This window comes from Ambystoma mexicanum, chromosome 12, assembly GCF_040938575.1.
Source record: "Ambystoma mexicanum isolate Mex_15411 chromosome 12, UKY_AmexF1_1, whole genome shotgun sequence".
In the NCBI taxonomy this organism is placed as follows: Eukaryota; Metazoa; Chordata; class Amphibia; order Caudata; family Ambystomatidae; genus Ambystoma; species Ambystoma mexicanum.
In genome coordinates, this window is record NC_090936.1 from 667,248,086 (window position 1) to 667,273,771 (window position 25,686).

The following is a 25,686-nucleotide window of genomic DNA, read 5'->3' on the forward strand; positions in this document are numbered from 1 at the left end:
ATCTTTCCAAAGCATGTACATATGCGTATAATGTCAATATGAATCATATAGATAATGTTTTAGGAGACCCTGAGCGTATGAAAAGGTTTGGTTTGCTGCTCCAGTTTTCATGTTACATGTTGAGGCATGAGGAGCACCATTCTGTCCTTGAATCTAGTTCTGTGATCTCTAAATATCTTTGAAAAGTATATGGATAAATATGATAAAGCACATTCATTACACATTTCATAAAAGAAGAGCAAAGATTTGAAAAGTGATATGCAATTCTTACATTTCTTGAATGCACAGTTCTGCACATGCCAAATTAGTGGAATGCTGTGTCATACACCGCTGTTATTCACTTAGCTTCCCCTAAGCAACGCCATGTTCACAACTTTCGAAATGACTGTCCACAATGTGGTAAAAGTACCGGAAATGTGATTTATTATAGGAAATAGTGTCAATCAGTGCTGAATTGTCAATAAAATAAGTGCCAGGGCCAAAATATTGTCTAGCACACCTGGGGCACATCGGTGCAGGCATCTCCCAGCCCACATTTGCCACCACCCACATCTGCGCCCCACAGTGTCAGCATGTTCAAGGTTAAAGCTGCACCTCCCATTGCCTATTGTGAGTGATAGCTGCACCACCCTTAGCAGATGTGCAATTTTCAGATAACAATCGACATCAAATAACATAACATACTAGTTTAAGTAAAAAGTTTGATTGCTTCATTAAAAACATTATTGTTAAAATTTAGCTCAGATTCTATAGGAGGAAAGTGGAACACGTTGACCATCTATCAACAGAAAGAAAAAGTAAACTTGCTTTCCTCCTGCGGTAAATTGATTGACAAATGCAGGAAAAATCATTCCTGAACTGATGAACTTGCCTGACAAACACTGCAGCAAAATCTTTGTGTATAGGTTGACACTAAAGACAGACACACCTCCTATGCAGTGGTCTTCTCCCTGGCTTTTCCCCTGTGTGGGTGCTGCTGGCTAATGATTTTCCTCTTGTTGCCAACCCACACTAATGTGACAGTGTTACTGATTATAACAATAGTTGAGCTACAACAGTGTTTTGCAGGATGACTGGAACGTGTGTGGGTATATCCAGCACAAATACTCAACATTGTGACTTTAATACTCATTGGTATCCATGGAAATAGATAACTAGCACTGTCCGGCCCACCTGGATCATCAAATTCATGAACAATAATGAGCCACCCCAGTAAGAATAGACAGTTGACATTGTTGGTGCTTGTTATGTGACAACTACAGAATGAGATTTAAAATAATAAAGTTGCAAAAACACCATATCATAATCAGACAGTCTATGAAAATAAGTGCTGGGGCTCAAACAAAAGTGGTAGAATTAAGCCCTGGCAAACACCCCCACAAATTAAGGACTGGGTCATTTATATTTAAGTACAATGTGTCTTTAGAAAAAGCGGAAAATCAGTAAAACACATACATTCAGTCCCAGGTGTGACTGTAGTGGCAGTAAGTACTGTACTGGTTCCGGTTGGCGCAGGAGTTGTTGCTAGGAAATAAAAGAGAGTCAGCCATGAGACTGTAGCTAGTAGAGGTGTTTGCACAATATTCTGAGACATATTATCATTACACCGCTTCTTGTTTAAAAGTGTAACCATTCACCATTGAACAGACATGATAAATAGCTTCAGTGTTTTCAGGTGTATTGCTGATGCTTTGTGATGTTATCGAGTGCAACGTTGATTCAATGCAACATGGGAGAGAGTTTCTTGGAGCCGCTTGGCACCAACATCTCTGTCAAGTTATTTAAAGTGTACTAGACAGATTTACACCAAACCCAAAACAGGAACATCTGTAAAGCTTTTTGCCCAACTTGTTTCTTATTTGCTGCAAATCCTTCCAGCAGATTTCGCACTATAGTTGTTCAAAGTAAGCACCTTTATCTCTAGGGGACACGTTTGTGAATAGGCCAAAAACAGTTTATTTTTTCATTTTCTTAATACATTTTGAATAGTTTAACTGATTTGCGGCAGCATATCCAGTTCAGGGGGCTAATAGCAGACATGCTTATGGAAAATTTCATCCAAATCCATCCACCGATTTTAAAAGTTATTAGAAATAGAATTTTGGGGAAAGTCAATGCATGTATGTGGTAAAATGTATATTAATTTAATTAATGTAATTCCCATTCAAGCTTGCTCATTTTCCTCCAAACACCACTGAAGTGCTGCCTAAGAGCAATATTGGAGCTTTCTTGATTTCAATGTCTTTCTATGTCTTCAATCAGTGTTTATACCTTTGCTACTCTACTGAGACTGCTCTACTCTCAATCCAAATTCAGCATTCATGTGCTTGTGATAAAACATTGTTCTAATTTCTCAATCATCTTGGCCTATCAATATTGTTTGACAGTCAGCCACTATTCTACTGAATACTCTGGTTTGTATATATTTGCATCTTTAATATACTATTTTTTTCCCATCCTTCTGGCCATCCATTGGGCTAGAAGGATGATACACTTTTGCCATTCCTTTTCCTGTGGGATCCCTTAAGGGTCTGCATTTTATTTCTTGGCTGGCACTATTCGTGAACATGTTTCTAACGGTTTATCCTTTTTGAAATCCTAGATGAATGGGTGACTCATTCCACCTTAATATCACGGATCCTCTACCCTGCTTCCCATCTAATTACTGTCCATCATCTGGCAATCCTCTTTTTCCTCCTTTACGTTCTATCTTCAGCTCTGCCAGCAACCCAATGACTATTTTTAATGCAGCACTCTTTGTGTACTTATATCTTTCCAAAGCATGTACATATGCGTATAATGTCAATATGAATCATATAGATAATGTTTTAGGAGGCCCTGAGCGTATGAAAAGGTTTGGTTTGCTGCTCCAGTTTTCATGTTACATGTTGAGGCATGAGGAGCACCATTCTGTCCTTGAATCTAGTTCTGTGATCTCTAAATATCTTTGAAAAGTATATGGATAAATATGATAAAGCACATTCATTACACATTTCATAAAAGAAGAGCAAAGATTTGAAAAGTGATATGCAATTCTTACATTTCTTGAATGCACAGTTCTGCACATGCCAAATTAGTGGAATGCTGTGTCATACACCGCTGTTATTCACTTAGCTTCCCCTAAGCAACGCCATGTTCACAACTTTCGAAATGACTGTCCACAATGTGGTAAAAGTACCGGAAATGTGATTTATTATAGGAAATAGTGTCAATCAGTGCTGAATTGTCAATAAAATAAGTGCCAGGGCCAAAATATTGTCTAGCACACCTGGGGCACATCGGTGCAGGCATCTCCCAGCCCACATTTGCCACCACCCACATCTGCGCCCCACAGTGTCAGCATGTTCAAGGTTAAAGCTGCACCTCCCATTGCCTATTGTGAGTGATAGCTGCACCACCCTTAGCAGATGTGCAATTTTCAGATAACAATCGACATCAAATAACATAACATACTAGTTTAAGGAAAATGTTTGAGTGCTTCATTAAAAACATTATTGTTAAAATTTAGCTCAGATTCTATAGGAGGAAAGTGGAACACGTTGACCATCTATCAACAGAAAGAAAAAGGAAACTTGCTTTCCTCCTGCGGTAAATTGATTGACAAATGTAGGAAAAATCATTCCTGAACTGATGAACTTGCCTGACAAACACTGCAGCAAAATCTTTGTTTATAGGTTGACACTAAAGACAGACACACCTCCTATGCAGTGGTCTTCTCCCTGGCTTTTCCCCTGTGTGGGTGCTGCTGGCTAATGATTTTCCTCTTGTTGCCAACCCACACTAATGTGACAGTGTTACTGATTATAACAGTAGTTGAGCTACAACAGTGTTTTGCAGGATGACTGGAACGTGTGTGGGTATATCCAGCACAAATACTCAACATTGTGACTTTAATACTCATTGGTATCCATGGAAATAGATAACTAGCACTGTCCGGCCCACCTGGATCATCAAATTCATGAACAATAATGAGCCAGCCCAGTAAGAATAGACAGTTGACATTGTTGGTGCTTGTTATGTGACAACTACAGAATGAGATTTAAAATAATAAAGTTGCAAAAACACCATATCATAATCAGACAGTCTATGAAAATAAGTGCTGGGGCTCAAACAAAAGTGGTAGAATTAAGCCCTGGCAAACACCCCCACAAATTAAGGACTGGGTCATTTATATTTAAGTACAATGTGTCTTTAGAAAAAGCGGAAAATCAGTAAAACACATACATTCAGTCCCAGGTGTGACTGTAGTGGCAGTAAGTACTGTACTGGTTCCGGTTGGCGCAGGAGTTGTTGCTAGGAAATAAAAGAGAGTCAGCCATGAGACTGTAGCTAGTAGAGGTGTTTGCACAATATTCTGAGACATATTATCATTACACGCTTCTTGTTTAAAAGTGTAACCATTCACCATTGAACAGACATGATAAATAGCTTGAGCGTTTTCAGGTGTATTGCTGATGCTTTGTGATGTTATCGAGTGCAACGTTGATTCAATGCAACATGGGAGAGAGTTTCTTGGAGCCGCTTGGCACCAACATCTCTGTCAAGTTATTTAAAGTGTACTAGACAGATTTACACCAAACCCAAAACAGGAACATCTGTAAAGCTTTTTGCCCAACTTGTTTCTTATTTCCTGCAAATCCTTCCAGCAGATTTCGCACTATAGTTGTTCAAAGTAAGCACCTTTATCTCTAGGGGACACGTTTGTGAATAGGCCAAAAACAGTTTATTTTTTCATTTTCTTAATACATTTTGAATGGTTTAACTGATTTGCTGCAGCATATCCAGTTCAGGGGATAGTAGCAGGGATGCTTAAGGAAAATGTCATCAAAATCCAACCACCGATTTTAAAAGTTATTAGAAATAGCATTTTGGAGAAAAGTCAATGCATGTATATGGTAACATTTATATTAATTTAATTAATGTAATTCCCATTCAAGCTTGCTCATTATTTCTCTAAGCACTGCTGAAGTGCTGCCTATGACCAATAATGGAGCTTTCTTGATTTCAATGTTTTTCTTTGTCTTCATTCAGGCTTCGTACCTTTGCTACTCTACTGAGACTGCTCTACTCTCAGTCCAAATTCAGCACTCTTGTGCTTGTGATACCACATACATTGTTCTAATTTCTCATTCATCTTGGCCTATCAATATTGTTTGACAGTCAGCCACTATTCTACTGTATACTCTGGTTTGTATATTTTTGCTTCTTTAATATACTGTTTTTTTCCCATCCTTCTGGCCATCCATTGGGCTAGAAGAAGGATACCCTTGTGCCACCCCTCTTCCTGTTGGATCCCTTAAGGCTCCGCATTTTATTTCTTGGCTGGCACTATTCATGAACATGTTTCTAACTGTTTATCCTTTTTCAAATCCTAGATGAATGGGTGACTCATTTCACCTTAATATCACAGATCCTCTACCCTGCTTCCCATCTAATTAATGTCCATCACCTGGCAATCCTCTTTTTCCTCCTTCACGTTCTCTCTTCAACTCTGCCAGCAACCCAATGACTCTTTTTAATGCAGCACTCTTTTTGTACTTATATCTTTCCATAGCATGTACATATGCGTACAATATCAATATGAATCATATAGATAATGTTTTAGGAGACCATGTGTGTATGAACAGGTTGGTTTGCTGCTCCAGTTTTCATGTTACATGTTGAGGCATGAGGAGCACCATTCTGCCCTTGAATCTAGTTCTGTGATCTCTAAATATCTTTAAAAAGTATATGGATAAATATGGTAAAGCACATTCATTACACATTTCATAAAAGAAGAGGAAAGCTATGAAAAGTGACATGCAATTCTCACATTTCATGAATGCACAGTTCTGCACATGTCAATTGAGTGAAATGTTGTGTCATACACCGCTATTATTCACTTAGCTTCCCCTTAAGCAACGCCATGTTCACAATTGTCGAAATGAATGTCCAAAATGTGGTAAAAGTACAGGAAAGGTGACATACCATAGAAAATAGTGTCAATCAGTGCTGAATTTGCAATAAAATAAGTGCCAGGGCCAAAATATCATCTAACACACCTGGGCACATCGGGGAAGGCAACTCCCAGCCCACTATTGCCACCACCCACAGCTGCGGCCCACAGTGGCAGCATGTTCAAGGTTAAAGCTGCACCTCCCATTGTCTATTGTGGGTGATAGTTGCACCACCCTTACCAGATGTGCAATTTTCAGATACCAATCAGCATCAAATAATATAAAATACTAGTTTAAGGAAAATGGTTAAGTGCTTCATTAAACACATCATTGTTAACATTTTGCTCAGATTCTATAGGTGGCAAGTGGAACACGTTGACTATCTATCAACAGAAAGAAAAAGCAAACTTGCATTCCTCCTGCAGTACATTTACAAATTCAGGAAAAATCATTCTTGAACTGATGAAGTTGCATGACAAACACTGCAGCAAAATCTTTGCATATAGGTTGGCACTAAAGCAGACACTGCTCTTAGGCAGTGGTCTTGTCCCTGCCTTTGCCCGTTTGTGGGTGCTGCTGGCTAATGACTGTCCTCTTGTTGCCAACCCACACTACTGTGACAGTGTTACTGATTATAACAGTAGCTTAGCTACAGCAATGTGTTGCAGGATGACCGGTGCATGTGTGGGTATAGCCAGCACAAACACTCAGCATTGTGACTTTCCTACTCATTGGTATCCATGGAAATAGATAACTAGCACTGTCCTGCCCACCTGGGTCATCAAATTCATGAACAGCAATGAGTCAGCCCAGGAAGAAGAGACAGTTGACATTGTTGTTGCTTGTTATTTGACAACTACAGAATCAGATTTAAAATAATAAAGTAGCAAAAACACCACATCATGATCAGACAGAGTCTGTGAAAATAAGAGCTGAGGCTCAAACATAAATGGTACTATTGAGCCCTGGCAAAACCCCCCACAGATGAAGCACTAGTGTCAGTTATATTTAGTGTGAGGAAAATCAGTAAAACACGTACATTCAGTCCCAGGTGTGACTGTAGTGGCAGTAAGTACTGTACTGGTTCCGGTTGGTGCAGGCGTGGTTGCTAGGAAATAAAAGAGAGTCAGCCATGAGACTGTGGCTAGTAGAGATGTTTGCACAATATTCTGAGACATATTATCATTGTACTGCTTCTTGTTTAAAAGTGTAACCATTCACCATTGAAAAGACATGATAAATATCTTGAGCATTACCAGGGGTATTGTTGCTCCTTTGTGATGTTATCGAGTGCAACGATAATTCAATGCAACACGGGAGAGGGTTTTTTGGAGCCACTTGGCACCACCATCTCTGTCAAGGTATTTAAAAAGTACTAGATGGATTTACACCAAACCCAAAACAGGAACACCTGTAACGCTGTTTGCCCAACTTTTTTCTTATTTGTTGCAAATCCTTCCAGCAGATTTCGCACTATCGTTGTTCAAAATAAGAACCTTTATCTCTAGGGGAAATGATTGGGAATAGGCCAAAAACGTTTATTTTTTCGTTGTCTTATTACATTTTGAATGGTTTAACTGATTTGTTGCAGCATATCCAGTTCAGGGGGCTAGTAGCAGGCATGCTTGTGGAAAATGTCATCCAAATCCATCCACCGATTTTAAAAGTTATTGGCAATAGCATTTTGGGGAAAGCCAATGCATGTATATGGTAAAATGTATATTAATTTAATTGATGTAATTCCCATTCAAGCTTGCTCATTTTCCTCCAAACACTGCTGAAGTGTTGCCTATGAGCAATATTGAAGCTATCTTGATTTCAATGTCTTTCTATGTCTTCAATCAGGGTTTAAACCTTTGCTACTCTACTGACACTGATCTACTCTCAGTCCAAATTCAGCATTCTTGTGCTTGTGATACCACATTGTCCTAATTCATCATTCCTCTTGGCCTATGAATATTGTTTGTCAGTCAGATACTATTCTACTGAATACTCTGGTTTGTACATATTTGCTTCTTTAATATACTGATTTTCATCCATACTTCTGGCCATCCCATTGGGTTAGAAGAAGGATACCCTTATGCCACCCGTCTTCCTGTGGGATCCTTTAAGGCTTTACATTTTAATTATTGGCTGGCAGTATTCAAGAACTGGTTTCTAAATGCTTATCCTTTTTCAAATCCTAGATGAATGGGTGACTCATTCCACCTTAGTATCACAGATCCTCTACCCTGCTTCCCATCTAATTACTGTCCATCACCTGACAATACTCTTTTTCCTCCTTCACGTTCTCTCTTCAGCTCTGCCAGCAACCCAATGATTCTTTTTTATGCAGCACTCTTTGTGTACTTATATCTTTCCATAGCATGTACATATGCGTATAATATCAATATTACTCATATAGATAATGTTTTAGGAGACCCTGTGCGTATGAAAAGGTTCGGTTTGCTGCTCCAGTTTTCATGTTACATGTTGAGGCATGAGGAGCACCATTCTGCCATCGAATCTAGTTCTGTGATCTCTAAATATCTTTAAAAACTATATGGATAAATATGGTAAAGCACATTCATTAAACATTTCATAAAAGAAGTGGAAAGATTTGAAAAGTGATATGCAATTCTCACATTTCCTGAATGCACAGTTCTGCACATGCCAAATTAGATTAATGTTGTGTCATACACCGCTCTTATTCACTTAGCTTCCCTTTAAGCAACGCCATGTTCACAACTGTCGAAATGACTGTCCACAATGTGGTAAACGTACAGAAAATGTAACTTATTATAGAAAACAGTGTCAATCAGTGCTGAATTTGTAATAAAATGTGTCCCATGGCCAAAATATCTTCTAGCACAGCTGGGGCACATCGGGGTAGGCAACTCTCAGCCCACTATTGCCACCACCCACAGCTGTGCCCCACAGTGTCAGCATGATCAAGGTTAAAGATGCAACTCCCATTGCCTATTGTGGGTGATAGTTGCACCACCCATAGCAGATGTGGAATTTTCAGATACCAATCGACATCAAATAACATAAAACACTAGTTTAGAGTAAAATGTTTGAGTGCATCATTAAAGACATCATTGTTAAAATTTTGCTCAGATTCTATAGGTGGCAAGTGGAACACGATAACCATCTATCAACAGAAAGAAAAAGCAAACTTGCTTTCCTCCTGCGGTAAATTGATTGACAAATGCAGGAAAAATCATTCCTAAACTGATGAACTTGCCCGACAAACACTGGAGCAAAATCTTTTTGTATAGGTTGGCACTAAAGACAGACACTCCTAATAGGCAGCGCCCGTTCACCTGGCTTTGCCCATTTGTGGGTGCTGCTGGCTAATGATTGTCCTATTGTTGCCAACCTACACTACTGTGACAGTGTTACTGATTATAACAGAAGCTGAGGTACAGCAATGTTTTGCAGGATGACCGGAGCGTGTGTGGGTATAGCCAGCACAAACACTCAGCATTGTCACTTTCCTACTCATTGGTATACATGGAAATAGATAACTTGCACTGTCCTGCCCACCTGGGTCATCGAATTCATGAACAACAATGAGTCAGGCCAGGAAGAAGAGACATTTGACATTGTTGTTGCTTGATATGTGACAACTACAGAATGAGATTTAAAATAATAAAGTTGCAAAAACACCACATCATAATCAGACAGAGTCTGTGAAAAGAAGTGCTGGGGTTCATACATAAGTGGTAGGATTGAGCCCTGGCAAACACCCCCACAAATTAAGCACTGGTGTCAATTATATTTAGTGTACAGTATGTCTGTAGAAAAGGCGGACAATCAGTAAAACACGTACATTCAGTCCCAGGTGTGACTGTAGTGGCAGTAGTTACTGTACTGGTTCCGGTTGGTGCAGGCGTGGTTGCTGGGAAATAAAAGAGAGTCAGCCATGAGACTGTGGCTAGTAGAGGTGTTTGCACAATATTCTGAGACATATTATCATTATACCGCTTCTTGTTTAAAAGTGTAACCATTCACCATTGAAAAGACATGATAAATAGCTTGAGCGTTTCCATGTGTTTTGGTGCTGCTTTGTGATGTTATCAAGTGCAATGTTGATTCAATGCAACATAGGAGAGAATTTTTTGGAGCCGCTTGGCACCACCATCTCTGTCAAGTTATTTAACAAGTACTAGACGTATTTACACCAACAACACAGAAACATCTGTAAAGCTTTTTGCCCAACTTGTTTCTTATTTCCTGCAAATCCTTCCAGCAGATTTCGCACTATGGTTGTTCAAAGTAAGCACCTTTATCTCTAGGGGACACGTTTGTGAATAGGTCAAAAACAGTTTATTTTTTCATTTTCTTAATACATTTTGAATGGTTTAACTGATTTCCTGCAGCATATCCAGTTCAGGGGGTTAGTAGCAGGCATGCTTATGGAAAATTTTATCCAAATCGATCCACCGATTTTAAAAGTTATCAGCAATATAATTTTGGGGAAAGTCAATGCATGTATATGGTAACATTTATATTCATTTAATTAATGTAATTCCCATTCAAGCTTGCTTATTGTCTCTCTAAAGACTGCTGAAGTGCTGCCTATGAGCAATAATGGAGCTTTCTTGATTTTAACGTTTTTCTTTGTCTTCAGTCAGGGTTGATACCTTTGCTACTCTACTGACAGTGATCTACTCTCAGTCCAAATTCAGCATTCTTGTGCTTGTGATACCACATTGTTCTAATTTCTCATTCCTCTTGGCCTGTCAATATTGTTTGACATTCAGCCACTATTCTACTGAATACTCTGGTTTGGATATATTTGCTTCTTCAATAGACTGGTTTTCAACCATCCGTCTGGCCAATTTTGGCCATCCCCTTGCGCTACAAAAGGCTGCCCTTATGCAAGCTGTCTTCCTGTCGGATCCATCAACCTTTACATTTTAATTTTTGGCTGCCAGTATTAATGAACTGGTTTCTAAATGCATATACTTTTTCAAATCCTAGATGAATGGGTGACTCATTCCACCTTAATATCAGAGATCCTCTAACCTGCTTCCCATCTAATTACTGTCCATCACCTGACAATCCTCATTTTCCTCAGTCACGTTCTCCCTTCAGCTCTGCCAGCAACCCAATGATTATTTTTTATGCAGCACTCTTTGTGTACCTATATCTTTCCATAGCATGTACATATGCGTATAATATAAATATTACTCATATAGATAATGTTTTAGGAGACCCTGTGCGTATGAAAAGGTTTGGTTTGCTGCTCCAGTTTTCATGTCGCATGTTGAGGCATGAGGAGCACCATTCTGCCCTTGAATCTAGTTCTGTGATCTCTAAATATCTTTGAGAAGTATATGGATAAATATGGTAAAGCACATTCATTACACATTTCATAAAAGAAGAGGAAAGGTATGAAAAGTGATATGCAATTCTCACATTTCTTAAATGCACAATTCTGCAGATGCCAAATTAATGGAATGCTGTGTCATACACCGCTGTTATTCACTTAGCTTCCCCAAAAGCAACACCATGTTCACAACTGTCGAAATGACTGTCCACAATGTGGCATAAGTACAGGAAATGTGACTTATTATAGAAAATAGTGTCAATCAGTGCTGAATTTGCAATAAAATAATGGCCAGGGCCAAAAAATCATCGCAAAAATCTGGGGCCCATCGGGCCAGGATACTGCAAGCCCAATATTTCCACCACCCACAGCTGTGCCGCACAGTGGCAGCATGTTCAAGGTTAAAGCTGCACCTCCCATTGCCTATTGTGGGTGATAGTTGCACCACCCTTAAAAGATGTGCAATGTTCAGATACCAATCGACATCAAATGACACATTACTTTAAGGAAAATGTTTAAGTGCATCATTGTTAACATTTTGCTCAGATTCTATAGGTGGCAAGTGGAACAAGTTGACCATCTATCAACAGAAAGAAAAAGGAAAATTGCTTTCCTCCTGCGGTAAATTGATTAACGAATGCAGGAAAAATCATTCCTGAACTGATGAAATTGCCTGACAAACACTGGAGCAAAATCTGTTTGTATAGGTTGGCACTAAAGACAGACACTCCTCCTAGGCAGTGGCCCTTTCCCTGCCTTTGTCCCTGTGTGGGTGCTGCTGGCTAATGATTGTCTTATTTGTGCCAACCCACACTACTGTGACTGTGTTACTGATTATAACAGAAGCTGAGCTGCAACAATGTTTTGCAGGATGACCGGAGCGTGTGTGGGTATAGCCAGCACAAACACTCAGCATTGTCACTTTCCTACTCATTGGTATCCATGGAAATAGATAACTAGCACTGTCCTGCCCACCCGGGTCATCAAATTTATGAACAACAATGAGCCAGCCCAGGAAGAAGAGACAGTTGACATTGTTGTTGCTTGGTATGTGACAACTACAGAATGAGATTTAAAATAATAAAGGTGCAAAAACACCAAATCATAATCAGACAGAGTCTGCGAAAAGAAGTGCTGGGGCTCAAACATAAGTGGTAGGATAGGATTGAGCCCTGGCAAACACCCCCACAAATTAAGCACTGCTGTCAATTATATTTAATGTACACTATGTCTTTAGAAAAGTCAGAACATTAGTAAAACACGTACATTCTGTCCCAGGTGTGACTGTAGTGGCAGTAGTTACTGTACTGGTTCCGGTTGGTGCAGGCGTGGTTGCTAGGAAATAAAAGAGAGTCAGCCATGAGACGGTATTTAGTATAGGTGTTTGCACAATATTCTGAGACATATTATCATTACACCGCTTCTTGTTTAAAAGTGTAAGCATTCGCCATTGAAAAGACATGATAAATAGATTCAGCGTTTTCAGGTGTATTGCTGCTGCTTTGTGATGTTATGGAGTGCAACGATAATTCAATGCAACATGGGAGAGGGTTTTTTGGAGCCGCTTGGCACCACCATCTCTGTCAAGTTATTTAACAAATACTGCACGGATTTACACCACTCCTAAAACAGGAACATCTGTAACGCTTTTTGCCCAACTTGTTTCTTATTTGTTGCAAATCCTTCCAGCAGATTATCGCAGTATGGTTGTTCAAAGTCAGCACCTTTATCTCTAGGGGAAACGTTTGGTAATAGGCCAAAAACAGTTGATTTATTCATTTTCTTAATATATTTTGAATGGATTAACTGATTTGCTGCAGCATTTCCAGTTCAGGGGGCTAATAGTAGGCATGCTTATGTAAAATGTCATCCAAATCCAACCACCGATTTTAAAAGTTATTAGAAATAGAATTTGGGTAAATTCATTGCATGTATATGGTAACATTTATATTCATTTATTTAATGTAATTCCCATTAAAGCGTGCTCATTTTCTCTCCAAACTCTGCTGAAGTGTTGCCTATGAGCAATAATGGAGCTTTCTTGAGTTCAATGTTTTTCTTTGTCTTCAATCAGGGTTTATGCCTTTGTTACTGTACTCAGACTGCTCTACTCTCAATCCAAATTCAGCATTCTTGTGCTTGTGATACCACATTGTTCTAATTTCTCATTCCTCTTGGCCTATCAATATTGTTTGACAGTCAGCCACTATTCTACTGAATACTCTGGTTTGGATATATTTGCTTCTTCAATATACTGGTTTTCACCCAACTTTCTGGCCAATACTGGCCATCCCCTTGCACTACAAAAAGGCTGCCCTTATGTCATCCGTCTCCCTGTCGGATACATCAACCTTTACATTTTAATTCTTGGCTGGCAGTATTCATGAACTGGTTTCTAAATGCTTATCCTTTTTTCAAATCCTAAATGAATGGGTGACTCATTCCACCTTAGTATCACAGATCCTCTACCCTGCTTCCCATCTAATTACTGTCCATCACATGACAATCTTCTTTTCCCTCCATCACGTTCTCTCTTCAACTCTGCCAGCAACCCAATTATTATTTTTTATACAGCACTCCTTTTGTACTTATATCTTTCCATAGCATGTACATATGCGTACAATATCAATATGAATCATATAGATAATGTTTTAGGAGACCCTGAGCGTATGAAAAGGTTTGGTTTGCTGCTCCAGTTTTCATGTTACATGTTGAGGCATGAGGAGCACCATTCTGCCCTTGAATCTATTTCTGTGATCTCTAAATATCTTTAAAGAGTATATGGATAAATATGGTAAAGCACATTCATTACACATTTCATAAAAGAAGAGGAAAGCTCTGAAAAGTGATATGCAACTCTCACATTTCTTGAATGCACAGTTCTGCACATGCCAAATTAGTGGAATCCTGTGTCATACACTGCTGTTATTCACTTAGCTTCCCCTAAAGCAACACCATGTTCACAACTGTCGAAATAACTGTCCACAATGAGGCAAAAGTACAGGAAATGTGACTTATTATAGAACATAGTGTCAGTCAGTGCTGAATTTGCAATAAAATAATGGCCAGGGCCAAAAAATCATTGCACAGACCTGGGGAACATCGAGGCAGGCAACTCCCAGTCCACTTCTGCCACCACCCACAGCTGTGCACCACAGTGTCAGCATGTTCAAGTTTAAAGCTGCCCCTCCCATTGCCTATTGTGGGTGATAGTTGCACCACCCTTACCAGATATGCAATGTGTTCAGATACGAATCGACATCAAATAACATAACATACTAGTGTAAGGAAAATGTTTGAGTGCTTCTTTAAACACATCATTGTTAATATTTTGCTCAGATTCTATAGGTGACAAGTGGAACAAGTTGACCATCTATCAACAGAAAGAAAAATTAATCTTGCTTTCCACCTGCGGTAAATTGATTGACAAATGCAGGAAAAATCATTCCTGAACTGATGAACTTGCCTTTCAAACACTGGAGCAAAATCTTTTTGTATAAGTTGGCACTAAAGACATACACTCCTCCCAGGCAGTGGCCCTTTCCCTGGTTTTGCCCCTTTGTGGGTGGTGGTGGCTAATGATTGTCCTATTGTTGCCAACCTACACTACTGTGACAGTGTTACTGATTATAACAGAAGCTGAGCTATAACAATGTTTTGCAGGATGACTGGAGCGTGTGTGGGTATAGCCAGCACAAACACTCAGCATTGTCACTTTCCTACTCATTGGTATCCATGGAAATAGATAACTAGCACTGTCCTGCCCACCTGGGTCATCAAATTCATGAACAAAAATGAGTCAGCCCAGGAAGAAGAGAAGGTTGACATTGTTTTTGCTTGGTGTGTTACAACTACAGGATGAGATTTAAAATAATAAAGTTGCAAAAACACCACATCATAATCAGGCATAGGGCCTCATCACGACCTCGGCGGTAATGCCGGCGGTATAAGCGCGGGGGCTATTAGGGCGACCGCCATAGCCCCCGGAGCTAATAGCGCGGGATCACGAGTTGGGCGGACTTGGAAGTCCCCATTCCCCATTGAGCCCATTCGCGAATGCCCCATTCCCCATTGGGCTCAATGGGGAAATTTCGCGCTCATACCGCCGGCGGATTTCCCGCCGGCGGTATGAGCGCGAATTCTCGGCGGATTTCACACCAGCTCAGAGCTGGGTTGAAATCCGCTGAGGCTCTGATTCGGCGGACCCTTAAATCCGGCGGTAATAGCGCTACCGCCTGATTTAAGGGTTACCGCCAAGGTCGTGATGAGGCCCATAGTCTGTGAAAAGAAGTGCTGGGGTTCAAACATAAGTGGTAGGATTGAGCCTTGGCAAACACCCCCACAAATTAAGCACTGGATATTTATTGTACACTATGTCTATAGAAAAGGCAGAAAATCAGTAAAACACGTACATTCAGTCCCAGGTGTGACTGTAGTGGCAGTAGTTACTGTACTGGTTCCGGTTGGTGCAGGCGTGGTTGCTAGGAAATAAAAGAGAGTCAGCTATGAGACTGTGGCTAGTAGAGGTGTTTGCACAATATTCGGAGCCATATTATCATTATACCCCTTCTTGTTTAAAAGTGTAACCATTCATCATTGAAAAGAGATGATAAGTAGCTTGAGCGTTTTGCTGCTGCTTTGTGATGTTATCGAGTGCAACAATGATTCAATGCAACATGGGAGAGGGTTTTTTGGAGCCGCTTGGCACCACCATCTCTGTCAAGTTATTTAACAAGTACTGGACGGATTTACACCAAACCCAAAACAGGAACATCTGTAACGCTTTTTGGCCAACTTGTTTCTTACTTGTTGCAAATACTTCCAGCAGATTTCGCACTATGGTTGTTCAAAGTCAGCACCTTTATCTCTAGAGGAAACATGTGGTAATAGACCAAAAACTGTTTATTTATTCATTTTCTTAATAGATTTTGAATCGTTTAACTGATTTGCTGCAGCATTTCCAGTTCAGCGGGCTAGTAGCAGGCACGCTTATGGAAAATGTCATCCAAATCCATCCACCGATTTTAAAAGTGTTTAGAAATAGAATTTTGGGGGAAGTCAAAGCATGTATATTGTAACATTTATATTCATTTAATTAATGTAATTCCTGTTCAAGCTTGCTCATTATTTCTCTAAGCACTGCTGAAGTGCTGCCTATGACCAATAATGGAGATTTCTTGATTTCAATGTTTTTCCTTGTCTTCAATCAGGGTTTATACCTTTGCTACTCTACTGACACTGATCTACTCTCAGTGCAAATTCAGCATTCTGGTGCTTGTGATACCACATTGTCCTAATTCCTCATTCCTCTTGGCCTATCAATATTGTTTGACAGTCAGCCCCTATTATAGTGAATACTCTGGTTTGGATATATTTGCTTCTTCAATAGACTGGTTTTCACCCATCCTTCTGGCCAATCCTGGCCATCCCACTGCGCTACAAAAAGGCTGCCTTTATGTCATCCGTCTTTCTGTCGGGTCCATCAACCTCTACATTTTAATTCTTGTCTGGCAGTATTCATAAACTGGTTTCTAAATGCTTATCCTTTTTCAAATCCTAAATGAATGGGTGACTCATTCCACCTTAATATCACAGATCCTCTACCCAGCTTCCCATGTAATTACTGTCCATCACCTGACAATCCTCTTTTTCCTCCGTCACGTTCTCTGTTCAGCTCTGCCAGCAACTCAAAGATTAGTTTTTATGCAGCACTCTTTTTGTATTTATATCTTTCCATAGCATGTACATATGTGTATAATATCCATATTAATCATATAGATAATATTTTAGGAGACCAGGTGCGTATGAAAAGGTATGGTTTTCTGTTCCAGTTTTCATGTTACATTTTCAGGCATGAGGAGCACCATTCTGCCCTGGAATCTAGTTCTGTGATCTCTAAATATCTTCAAAAAGTATATGGATAAATATGGTAAAGCACATTCATTACACATTTTATAAAAGAAAAGGAAAGCTATGAAAAGTGATATGCAATTCTCACATTTCTTGAATGCACAGTTCTGCACGTGCAAAATTAGTGGAATGCTGTGTCATACACCGCTATTATTCACTTAGCTTCCCCTAAAGCAACACCATGTTCAGAACTGTCGAAATGACTGTCCACAATGTGGCAAAAGTACAGGAAATGTGACTTATTATAGAAAATAGTGTCAATCAGTGCTGAATTTGCAATAAAATAATGGCCAGGGACAAAAAATCGGTGCGCACACCTGGGGCACATAGGGGCAGGCAACTCCCAGCCCACTATTGCCACCACTCACAGCTGCGCCCCACAGTGTCAGCATGTTCAAGGTTAAAGCTGCACCTCCGATTGCCTATTGTGGGTGATAGGTGCACCACCCTTACCAGATTTGCAATGTTCAGATACCAATCGATATCAAATAATATAACATACTAGTTTAAGGAAAATGTTTAAGTGCTTCATTAAACACATCATTGTTAACATTTTGCTCAGATTCCATAGGTGGCAAGTGGAACAGGTTGACCATCTATCAACAGAAAGAAAAAGCGAACTTGCTTTCCTCCTGCGGTAAATTGATAGACAAATGCAGGAAAAATCATTCCTGAACTGATGAACTTGCCTGACAAACACTGGAGCAAAATCTTTTTGTATGGGTTGGCACTAAAGACAGACACTCCTAATAGGCAGTGGCCCTTTCCCTGGCTGACTCATTGTTGTTCTTGAATTTGATGTCCCGGGTGGGCAGGACAGTGCTAGTTATCTATTTCTATGGACACTAATGGGTAGGAAAGTGACAATGCTGAGTGTTTGTGCTGGCTATACCCACACATGCTCTGGTCATCCTGCAAAACATTGTTGTAGCTCAGCTTCTGTTATAATCAGTAACATTGTCACAGTAATGTGGGTTGGCAACAATAGGACAATCATTAACCTGTGTTGGTGCTGCTGGCTAATGATTGTCCTGTTGTTGCCAACCCACATTACTGTGACAATGTTACTGATTATAACAGAAGCTGAGCTACAACAATGTTTTGCATGATGACCGGAGCATGCGTGGGTATAGCCAGCACAAACACTCAGCATTGTCACTTTCCTACTCATTGGTATCCATGGAAATAGATAACTAGCACTGTCCTGCCCACCTGGGTCATCAAATTCATGAACAACAATGAGTCAGCCCAGGAAGAAGAGACAGTTGACATTGTTGTTGTTTGGTATTTGACAACTACAGAATGAGATTTAAAATAAGAAAGTTGCAAAAACACCACATCATAATCAGACAAAGTCTGTGGAAAGAAGTGCTGGGGCTCAAACAAAAGTGGTAGGATAGGATTGAGCCCTGGCAAACACCCCCACAAATTAAGCACTGGTGTCAATTATATTTAGTGTACCCTATATCTATAGAAAAAGCGTAAAATCAGTAAAACACGTACATTCAGTCCCAGGTGTGACTGTAGTGGCAGTAGTTACTGTACTGGTTCCGGTTGGTGCAGGAGTTGTTGCTAGGAAATAAAAGAGATTCAGCCATGAGACTGTAGCTAGTAGAGGTGTTTGTACAATATTCTGAGACATATTATCTTTATACCGCTTCTTGTTTAAAAGTGTAACCATTCACCATTGAAAAGACATAACAAATAGCTTGAGAGTTTCCAGGAGTATTGCTGCTGCTTTGTGATGTTATCGAGTGCAACGATGATTCAATGAAACATGGGAGAGAGTTTTCTGGAGCCTCTTGGCACCACCATCTCTGTCAAGTTATGTAACAAGTACTAGACAGATTTACACCAAACCCAAAACAGGAACATCTGTAATGCTTTTTGTCCAACTTGTTTCAAATCCTTCCAGCAGATTTCGCACTATGGTTGTTCAAAGTAAGCACCCTTATCTCTAGGGGAAATGTTTGGTAATAGGCCAAAAACAGTTTCTTTATTAATTTTCTTAACATATTTTGAATGTTGCTGCAGCATTAACAGTTCGGGGTGCTAGTAGCAGGCATGCTTAGGGAAAATGTCATCGAAATCCATCCACCGATTTTAAAAGTTATGAGAAATAGAATTTTGGGGAAAGTCAATGCATGTATATGGTAACATTTATATTTAATTAATGTAATTCCCATTCAAGCTTGCTCATTTTCTCTCCAAACTCTGCTGAAGTGTTGCCTATGAGCAATAATGGGGCTTTCTTGATTTTATTGTTTTTCTTTGTCTTCAGTCAGGGTTGATACCTTTGCTACTCTACTGCCACTGCTCTACTCCCAGTCCAAATTCAGCATCCTTGTGCTTGTGATACAACATTGTTCTAATTTCTCAATCATCTTGGCCTATCAATATTGTTTGACAGTCAGCCACTATTCTACTGTATACTCTGTTTTGGATATATTTGCTTCTTCAATAGGCTAGTTTTCACCCATCCTTCTGGCCAATCCTGGCCATCCCATTGTGCTACAAAAAGGCTGCCCTTATGCCATCCGTCTTCCTGTCATATCCATCAACCTCTACATTTTAATTCTTGGCTGGCAGTATTCATGAACTGGTTTCTAACTGCTTATCCTTTTTCAAATCCTACATGAATGGGTGACTCATTCCACCTCAATAACACAGATCCTCTACCCTACTTCCCATCTAACTACTGTCCATCACCTGGCAATCCTCTTTTTCCTCCTTCACAGTCTTACTTCAAGTCTGCCAGTAACCCAAGAATTATTTTTATGCAGCAATCTTTTTGTACTTATGTCTTTCCATAGCATGTACATATGCGTATAATGTCAATATGAATCATATAGATAATGTTTTAGGAGACCCTGTGCATATGAAAAGGTTTGCTTTGCTGCTCCAGTTTTCATGTTACGTGTTGAGGCATGAGGAGCACCATTCTGCCCTTGAATCTAGTTCTGTGATCTCTAAATATCTTTAAAAAGTATATGGATAAATACGGTAAAGCACATTCATTACACATTTCATAAAAGAAGAGGAAAGCTATGAAAAGTGATATGCAATTCTCACATTTTTTAAAAGCACACATGCCAAATTCGTGGGATGCTGTGTCATACGCCGCTATTATTCACTTAACTTCCTGTTAAGCAACCCCATGTTCACAACTGTCGAAATGACAGTGTACAATGTGGTAAAAGTACAGGAAATGTACCTTATTATAGAAAATAGTGTCAATCAATGCTGAATTTGCAATAAAATTATGGCCAGGGCCAAAAAACCATCACGCACACAAGGGCACATCGGGGCAGGCAACTCCCAGCCCACTATTGCCACCACCCACAGCAGTGCCCCACAGTGTCAGCACGTTCAAGGTTAAAGCTGCACCTCCTATTGCCTATTGTGGGTGATAGTTGCACCACCCTTACCAGAGGTGCAATGATCAGATACCAATCGACAAATAACATAATATACTAGTTTAAGGAAAATGTTTCAGTGCTTCATTAAACAGATTATTCTTAACATGTTGCTCAGATTCTATATGTGGCAAGTGGAACACGTTGACCATCTATCAACAGAAAGAAAAAGCAAACTTGCTTTCCTCCTGTGTTACATTGATTGACAAATGCAGGAAAACCATTTCTGAACTGATGAATTTGCCTGACAAACACTGGAGCAAAATCTTTTTGTATAGGTTGGCACTAAAGACAGACACTCCTCCTAGGCAGTGGCCCTTTCCCTGGCTTTGCCCCTGTGTGGGTGCTGCTGGCTAATGATTGTCCTATTGTTGCCAAACCACACTACTATGACAGTGTTACTTATTATAACAGAAGCTGAGCTACAACAATGTTTTGCAGGATGACGGGAGCGTGTGTGGGTATAGCCAGCACAAACACTCAGAATTGTGACTTTCGTACTCATTGGTATCCATGGAAATAGATAACTAGCACTGTCCTGCGCACATGGGTCATCAAATTCATGAACAACAATGAGTCAGCCCAGGAAGAAGAGACATTTGACATTGTTGTTGCTTGGTATGTGACAACTACAGAATGAGATTTAAAATAATAAAGTTGCAAAAACACCACATCATAATCAGACAGAGTCTGTGAAAAGAAGTGCTGGGGTTCATACATAAGTGGTAGGATTGAGCCCTGGAAAACACCCCCACAAATTAAGCACTGGTGTCAATTATATTTAGTGTACACTATGTCTGTAGAAAAGGCGGGCAATCAGTAAAACACGTACATTCAGTCCCAGGTGTGACTGTAGTGGCAGTAGTTACTGTACTGGTTCCGGTTGGTGCAGGCGTGGTTGCTAGGAAATAAAAGAGAGTCAGCCATGAGACGGTACTTAGTAGAGGTGTTTGCACAATATTCTGAGACATATTATCATTATATGGCTTCTTGTTTAAAAGTGTAACCATTCACCATTGAAAAGACATGATAAATAGCTTGAGCATTTCCAGGAGTATTGCTGCTGCTTTGTGATGTTATCGTGTGCAACGATGATTCAAAGCAACATGGGAGAGAGTTTTTTGGAGCCGCTTGGCACAACCATTTCTGTCAAGTAATATAACAAGTACTGGACGTATTTACACCAAACCCAAAACAAGAACATCTGTATCGCTTTTTGCCCAACTTGTTTCTTATTTGTTGCAAATTTTTCCAGCAGATTTCACACTATGGTTGTTCAAAGTAAGCACCTTTATCTCTAGGGGAAACGTTTGGTAATAGGCCAAAAACAGTTTATTTTTTCATTTTCTTAATACATTTTGAACGGTTTAACTGATTTGCTACAGCATTTCCAGTTCAGGGGGCTAGTAGCAGGCATGCTTATGGAAAATGTCATCCAAATCGATCCACCGATTTTAAAAGTTATTAGAAATAGAATTTTGGGGGAAGTCAATGCATGTATATGGTAACATTTGTATTCATATAATTAATGTAATCACTGTTCAAGCTAGCTCATTGTCTCTCCAAACTCTGCTGACGTGTTGCCTATGAGCAATAATGGAGCTGTCTTGATTTCACTGTCTTTCTTTGTCTTCAATCAGGGTTTATACCTTTGCTACTCTACTGAGACTGCTCTACTCTCAGTCCAAATTCAGAATTCTTGTGCTTGTGATACCACATTGTTCTAATTCCTCATTCCTCTTGGCCTATCAATATTGTTTGACAGTCAGCCACTATTCTACTGAATACTCTGGTTTTGATATATTTGCTTATTCAATAGACTGGTTTTCACCCATCCTTCTGGCCAATCCTGGCCATCCCCTTGCGCTACAAAAAGGCTGCCCTTATGTTATCCATCCTCCTGTCGGATCCAACAACCTTTACATTTTAATTCTTGGCTGTCAGTATTCATGAACTGGGTTCTAAATGCTTATCCTTTTTCAAATCCTGGATGAATGGGTGACTCATTCCACCTTAATATCAGAGATCCTCTACCCTGCTTCCCATCTAATTACTGTCCATCACCTGACAATCCTCTTTTTCCTTCATCATGTTCTCTCTTCAACTCTGCCAGCAACCTAATGATTATTTTTTATGCAGCACTATTTGTGTACTTATATCTTTCCATAGCATGTACATATTCGTATAATATCAATATTAATCATATAGATAATGTTTTAGGAGACCATGTTCGTATGAAAAGGTTTGGTTTGCTGTTCCGGTTTTCATGTTACATGTTGAGGCATGAGGAGCACCATTCTGCCCTTTAATCTAGTTCTTTGATCTCTAAATATCTTTAACGAGTATATGGATAAATATGGTACAGCACTTCCATTACACATTTCATAAAAGAAGAGGAAAGCTATGAAACGTCATATGCAATTCTCACATTTCTTGAATGCCCAGTTCTGCACATGCCAAATTAGTGGAATACTGTGTCATACACCACTGTTATTCACTTAGCTTCCCCTAAAGCAACACCATGTTCACATCTGTCGAAATGACTGTCCACAATGTGGCAAAAGCACAGGAAATGTGACTTATTATAAAACATAGTGTCATTCAGTGCTCAATTTGCAATAGAATAATGGCCAGGGCCAAAAAATGGTTGGGCACACCTGGGGCACATCGGGGCAGGCAACTCCCAGCTCATTATTGCCAGCACCCACAGCTGCCCCCACAGTGTCAGCATGTGCAAGGTTAAAGCTGCACCTCCCATTGCCTATTGTGGGTGAAAGTTGCACCACCCTTACATGCAATGTTCAGATACCAATCGACATCAAATAACATAACATACTAGTTTAAGGAAAATGTTTGAGTGCTTCATTAAACACATCATTGTTAACATTTTGCTCAGATTCTATAGGTGGCAAGTGGAACAAGTTGACCATCTATCAACAGAATGAAAAAGCAAACTTGCTTTCCTCCTGCAGTAAATTGATTGACAAATGCAGGAAAAATTATTCCTGAACTGATGAACTTGTTTGACAAACACTGTAGCAAAATATTTGTGTATAGGTTGGCACTAAAGACTGACTCACCTCCTAGGCAGTGACCCTTTCCCTGGCTTTGCACCTTTTTGGGTGCTGCTGGCTAATGATTGTCTTTTGTTTCCCACCCACACTATTGTGACAGTGTTACTGATTCTAATAGAAGCTGAGCTACAACAATGTTTTTCAGGATGACCGGAGCATGTGTGGGTATAGCCAGCACAAACACTCAGCATTGTCACTTTCCTACTCATTGGTATCCATGGAAATAGATAACAAGCACTGTCCTGCCCACCTGGGTCATCAAATTCATGAACAACAATGAGTCAGCCCAGGAAGAAGAGACATTTGACATTCTTGTTGCTTGGTATGTGACAACTACATAATGAGATTTAAAATAATAAAGTTGCAAAAACACCACATCATAATCAGACAGAGTCTGTGAAAAGAAATGCTGGGGTTCAAACATAAATGGTAGGATTGAGCCCTGGCAAACACCCCCACCAATTAGGCACTGGTGTCAATTATATTCAGTGTACACTATGTCGATACGAAAGGCAGAAAATCAGTAAAACACGTACATTCAGTCCCAGGTGTGACTGTAGTGGCAGTAGTTACTGTACTGGTTCCAGTTGGTGCAGGCGTGGTCGCTAGGAAATAAAAGAGTTAGCCATGAGACTGTGGCTAGTAGAGGTTTTTGCACAATATTCTGAGAAATATTATAATTATACTGCTTCTTGTTTAAAGGTTTATCCATTCACCATTGAAAAGACATGATAAATAGCTTGAGTGTTTCCAGGAGTATTGCTGCTGCTTTTTGATGTTATTGATTGCAACGATGATTCAATGCAACATGGGAGAGAGTTTTTTTGAGCCGCTTGGCACAACCATCTCTGTCAAGTTATTTAACAAGTACTAGACAAATTTATACCAAACCCTAAACAGGAACATCTGTAACGCTTTTTGCCCAACTTGTTTCTTATTTGTTGCAAATCCTTCCAGCAGATTTCGCACTATGGTTGTTCAAAGTAAGCCCCATTATCTCTAGGAGAAACGTTTGGGAATAGGCCAAAAACTGTTTATTTTTTCATTTTCTTAATACATTTTGAATGTTTTAACTGATGCGCTGCAGGATGTCCAGTTCAGGGGTCTAGTAGCAGGCATGCTTATGTAAAATGACATTCAAATCCATCCACTGGTTTTAAAAGTTAGTAGAAATAGAATTTTGTGGAAAGTCAATGCATGTATATGGTAACATTTATATTCATTTAATTAATGTAATTACCGTTCAAGCTTGCTCACTTTCTCTCCAAACACTGCTGAAGTTTTGCCTATGAGCAATAATGGAGCTTTCTTGATTTCAATGTTTTTCTTTGTCTTCAATCAGGGTTTATACCTTTGCTACTCTAGTGAGACTGCTCTACTATTAGTCCAAATTCAGCATTCTTGTGCTTGTGATACCACATTGTTCTAATTTCTCATTCCTCTTGGCCGATCAATATTGTCTAACAGTCAGCCATTAGTCTACTGAATGCCCTGGTTTGGATCTATTTGCTTCTTCAATAGACTGGTTTTCACTCATCCTTCTGGCCAATTCTGGCCATCCCATTGCGATACAAAAGGCTGCCCTTATGCAATCCGTCTTCCTGTAGGATCCATCAACCTTTACATTTTAATTCTTGGCTCGAAGTAGTCATGAACTGGTTTCTAAATGCTTATCCTTTTTCAAATCCTAAATGAATGGGTGACTCATTCCATCTTAATATCACAGATCCTCTACCCAGCTTCCCATCTAATTACTGTCCATCACCTGATAATCCTCTTTTTCCTCCGTCACGTTCTCGCTTCAACTCTGCCAGCAACCCAATTATTATTTTTATGCAGCACTCTTTTTGTACTTATATCTTTCCATAGCATGTACATATGCGTATAATATCAATATTACTCATATAGATACATTTTTAGGAGACCATGTGCGTATGAAAGGTTTGGTTTGCTGTTCCAGTTTTCATGTTACATGTTGAGGCATGAGGAGCACCATTCTGCCCTCGAATCAAGTTCTGTGATCTCTAAATATC

The 25,686-nt window shown here is 39.7% G+C and overlaps 1 protein-coding gene across 50 annotated transcripts in view; it reads right to left on the minus strand.

Annotated features, from left to right (window-relative positions):
* Window positions 1-25,686, minus strand: part of LOC138513982 (mucin-19) — a 1,848,798-nt gene that overhangs the window by 122,040 nt on the left and 1,701,072 nt on the right. For all 50 annotated transcript variants that reach the window (XM_069629210.1, XM_069629207.1, XM_069629194.1 and 47 more), the window contains 9 exons: window positions 24,190-24,258; window positions 21,412-21,480; window positions 18,667-18,735; window positions 15,666-15,734; window positions 12,520-12,588; window positions 9,751-9,819; window positions 6,976-7,044; window positions 4,225-4,293; window positions 1,456-1,524 (listed from right to left, as the gene is read on the minus strand). In XM_069629210.1, the coding sequence (XP_069485311.1) occupies window positions 1,456-1,524; window positions 4,225-4,293; window positions 6,976-7,044; window positions 9,751-9,819; window positions 12,520-12,588; window positions 15,666-15,734; window positions 18,667-18,735; window positions 21,412-21,480; window positions 24,190-24,258 (621 nt within the window). The remainder of the gene's footprint in view (window positions 1-1,455; window positions 1,525-4,224; window positions 4,294-6,975; window positions 7,045-9,750; window positions 9,820-12,519; window positions 12,589-15,665; window positions 15,735-18,666; window positions 18,736-21,411; window positions 21,481-24,189; window positions 24,259-25,686) is intronic.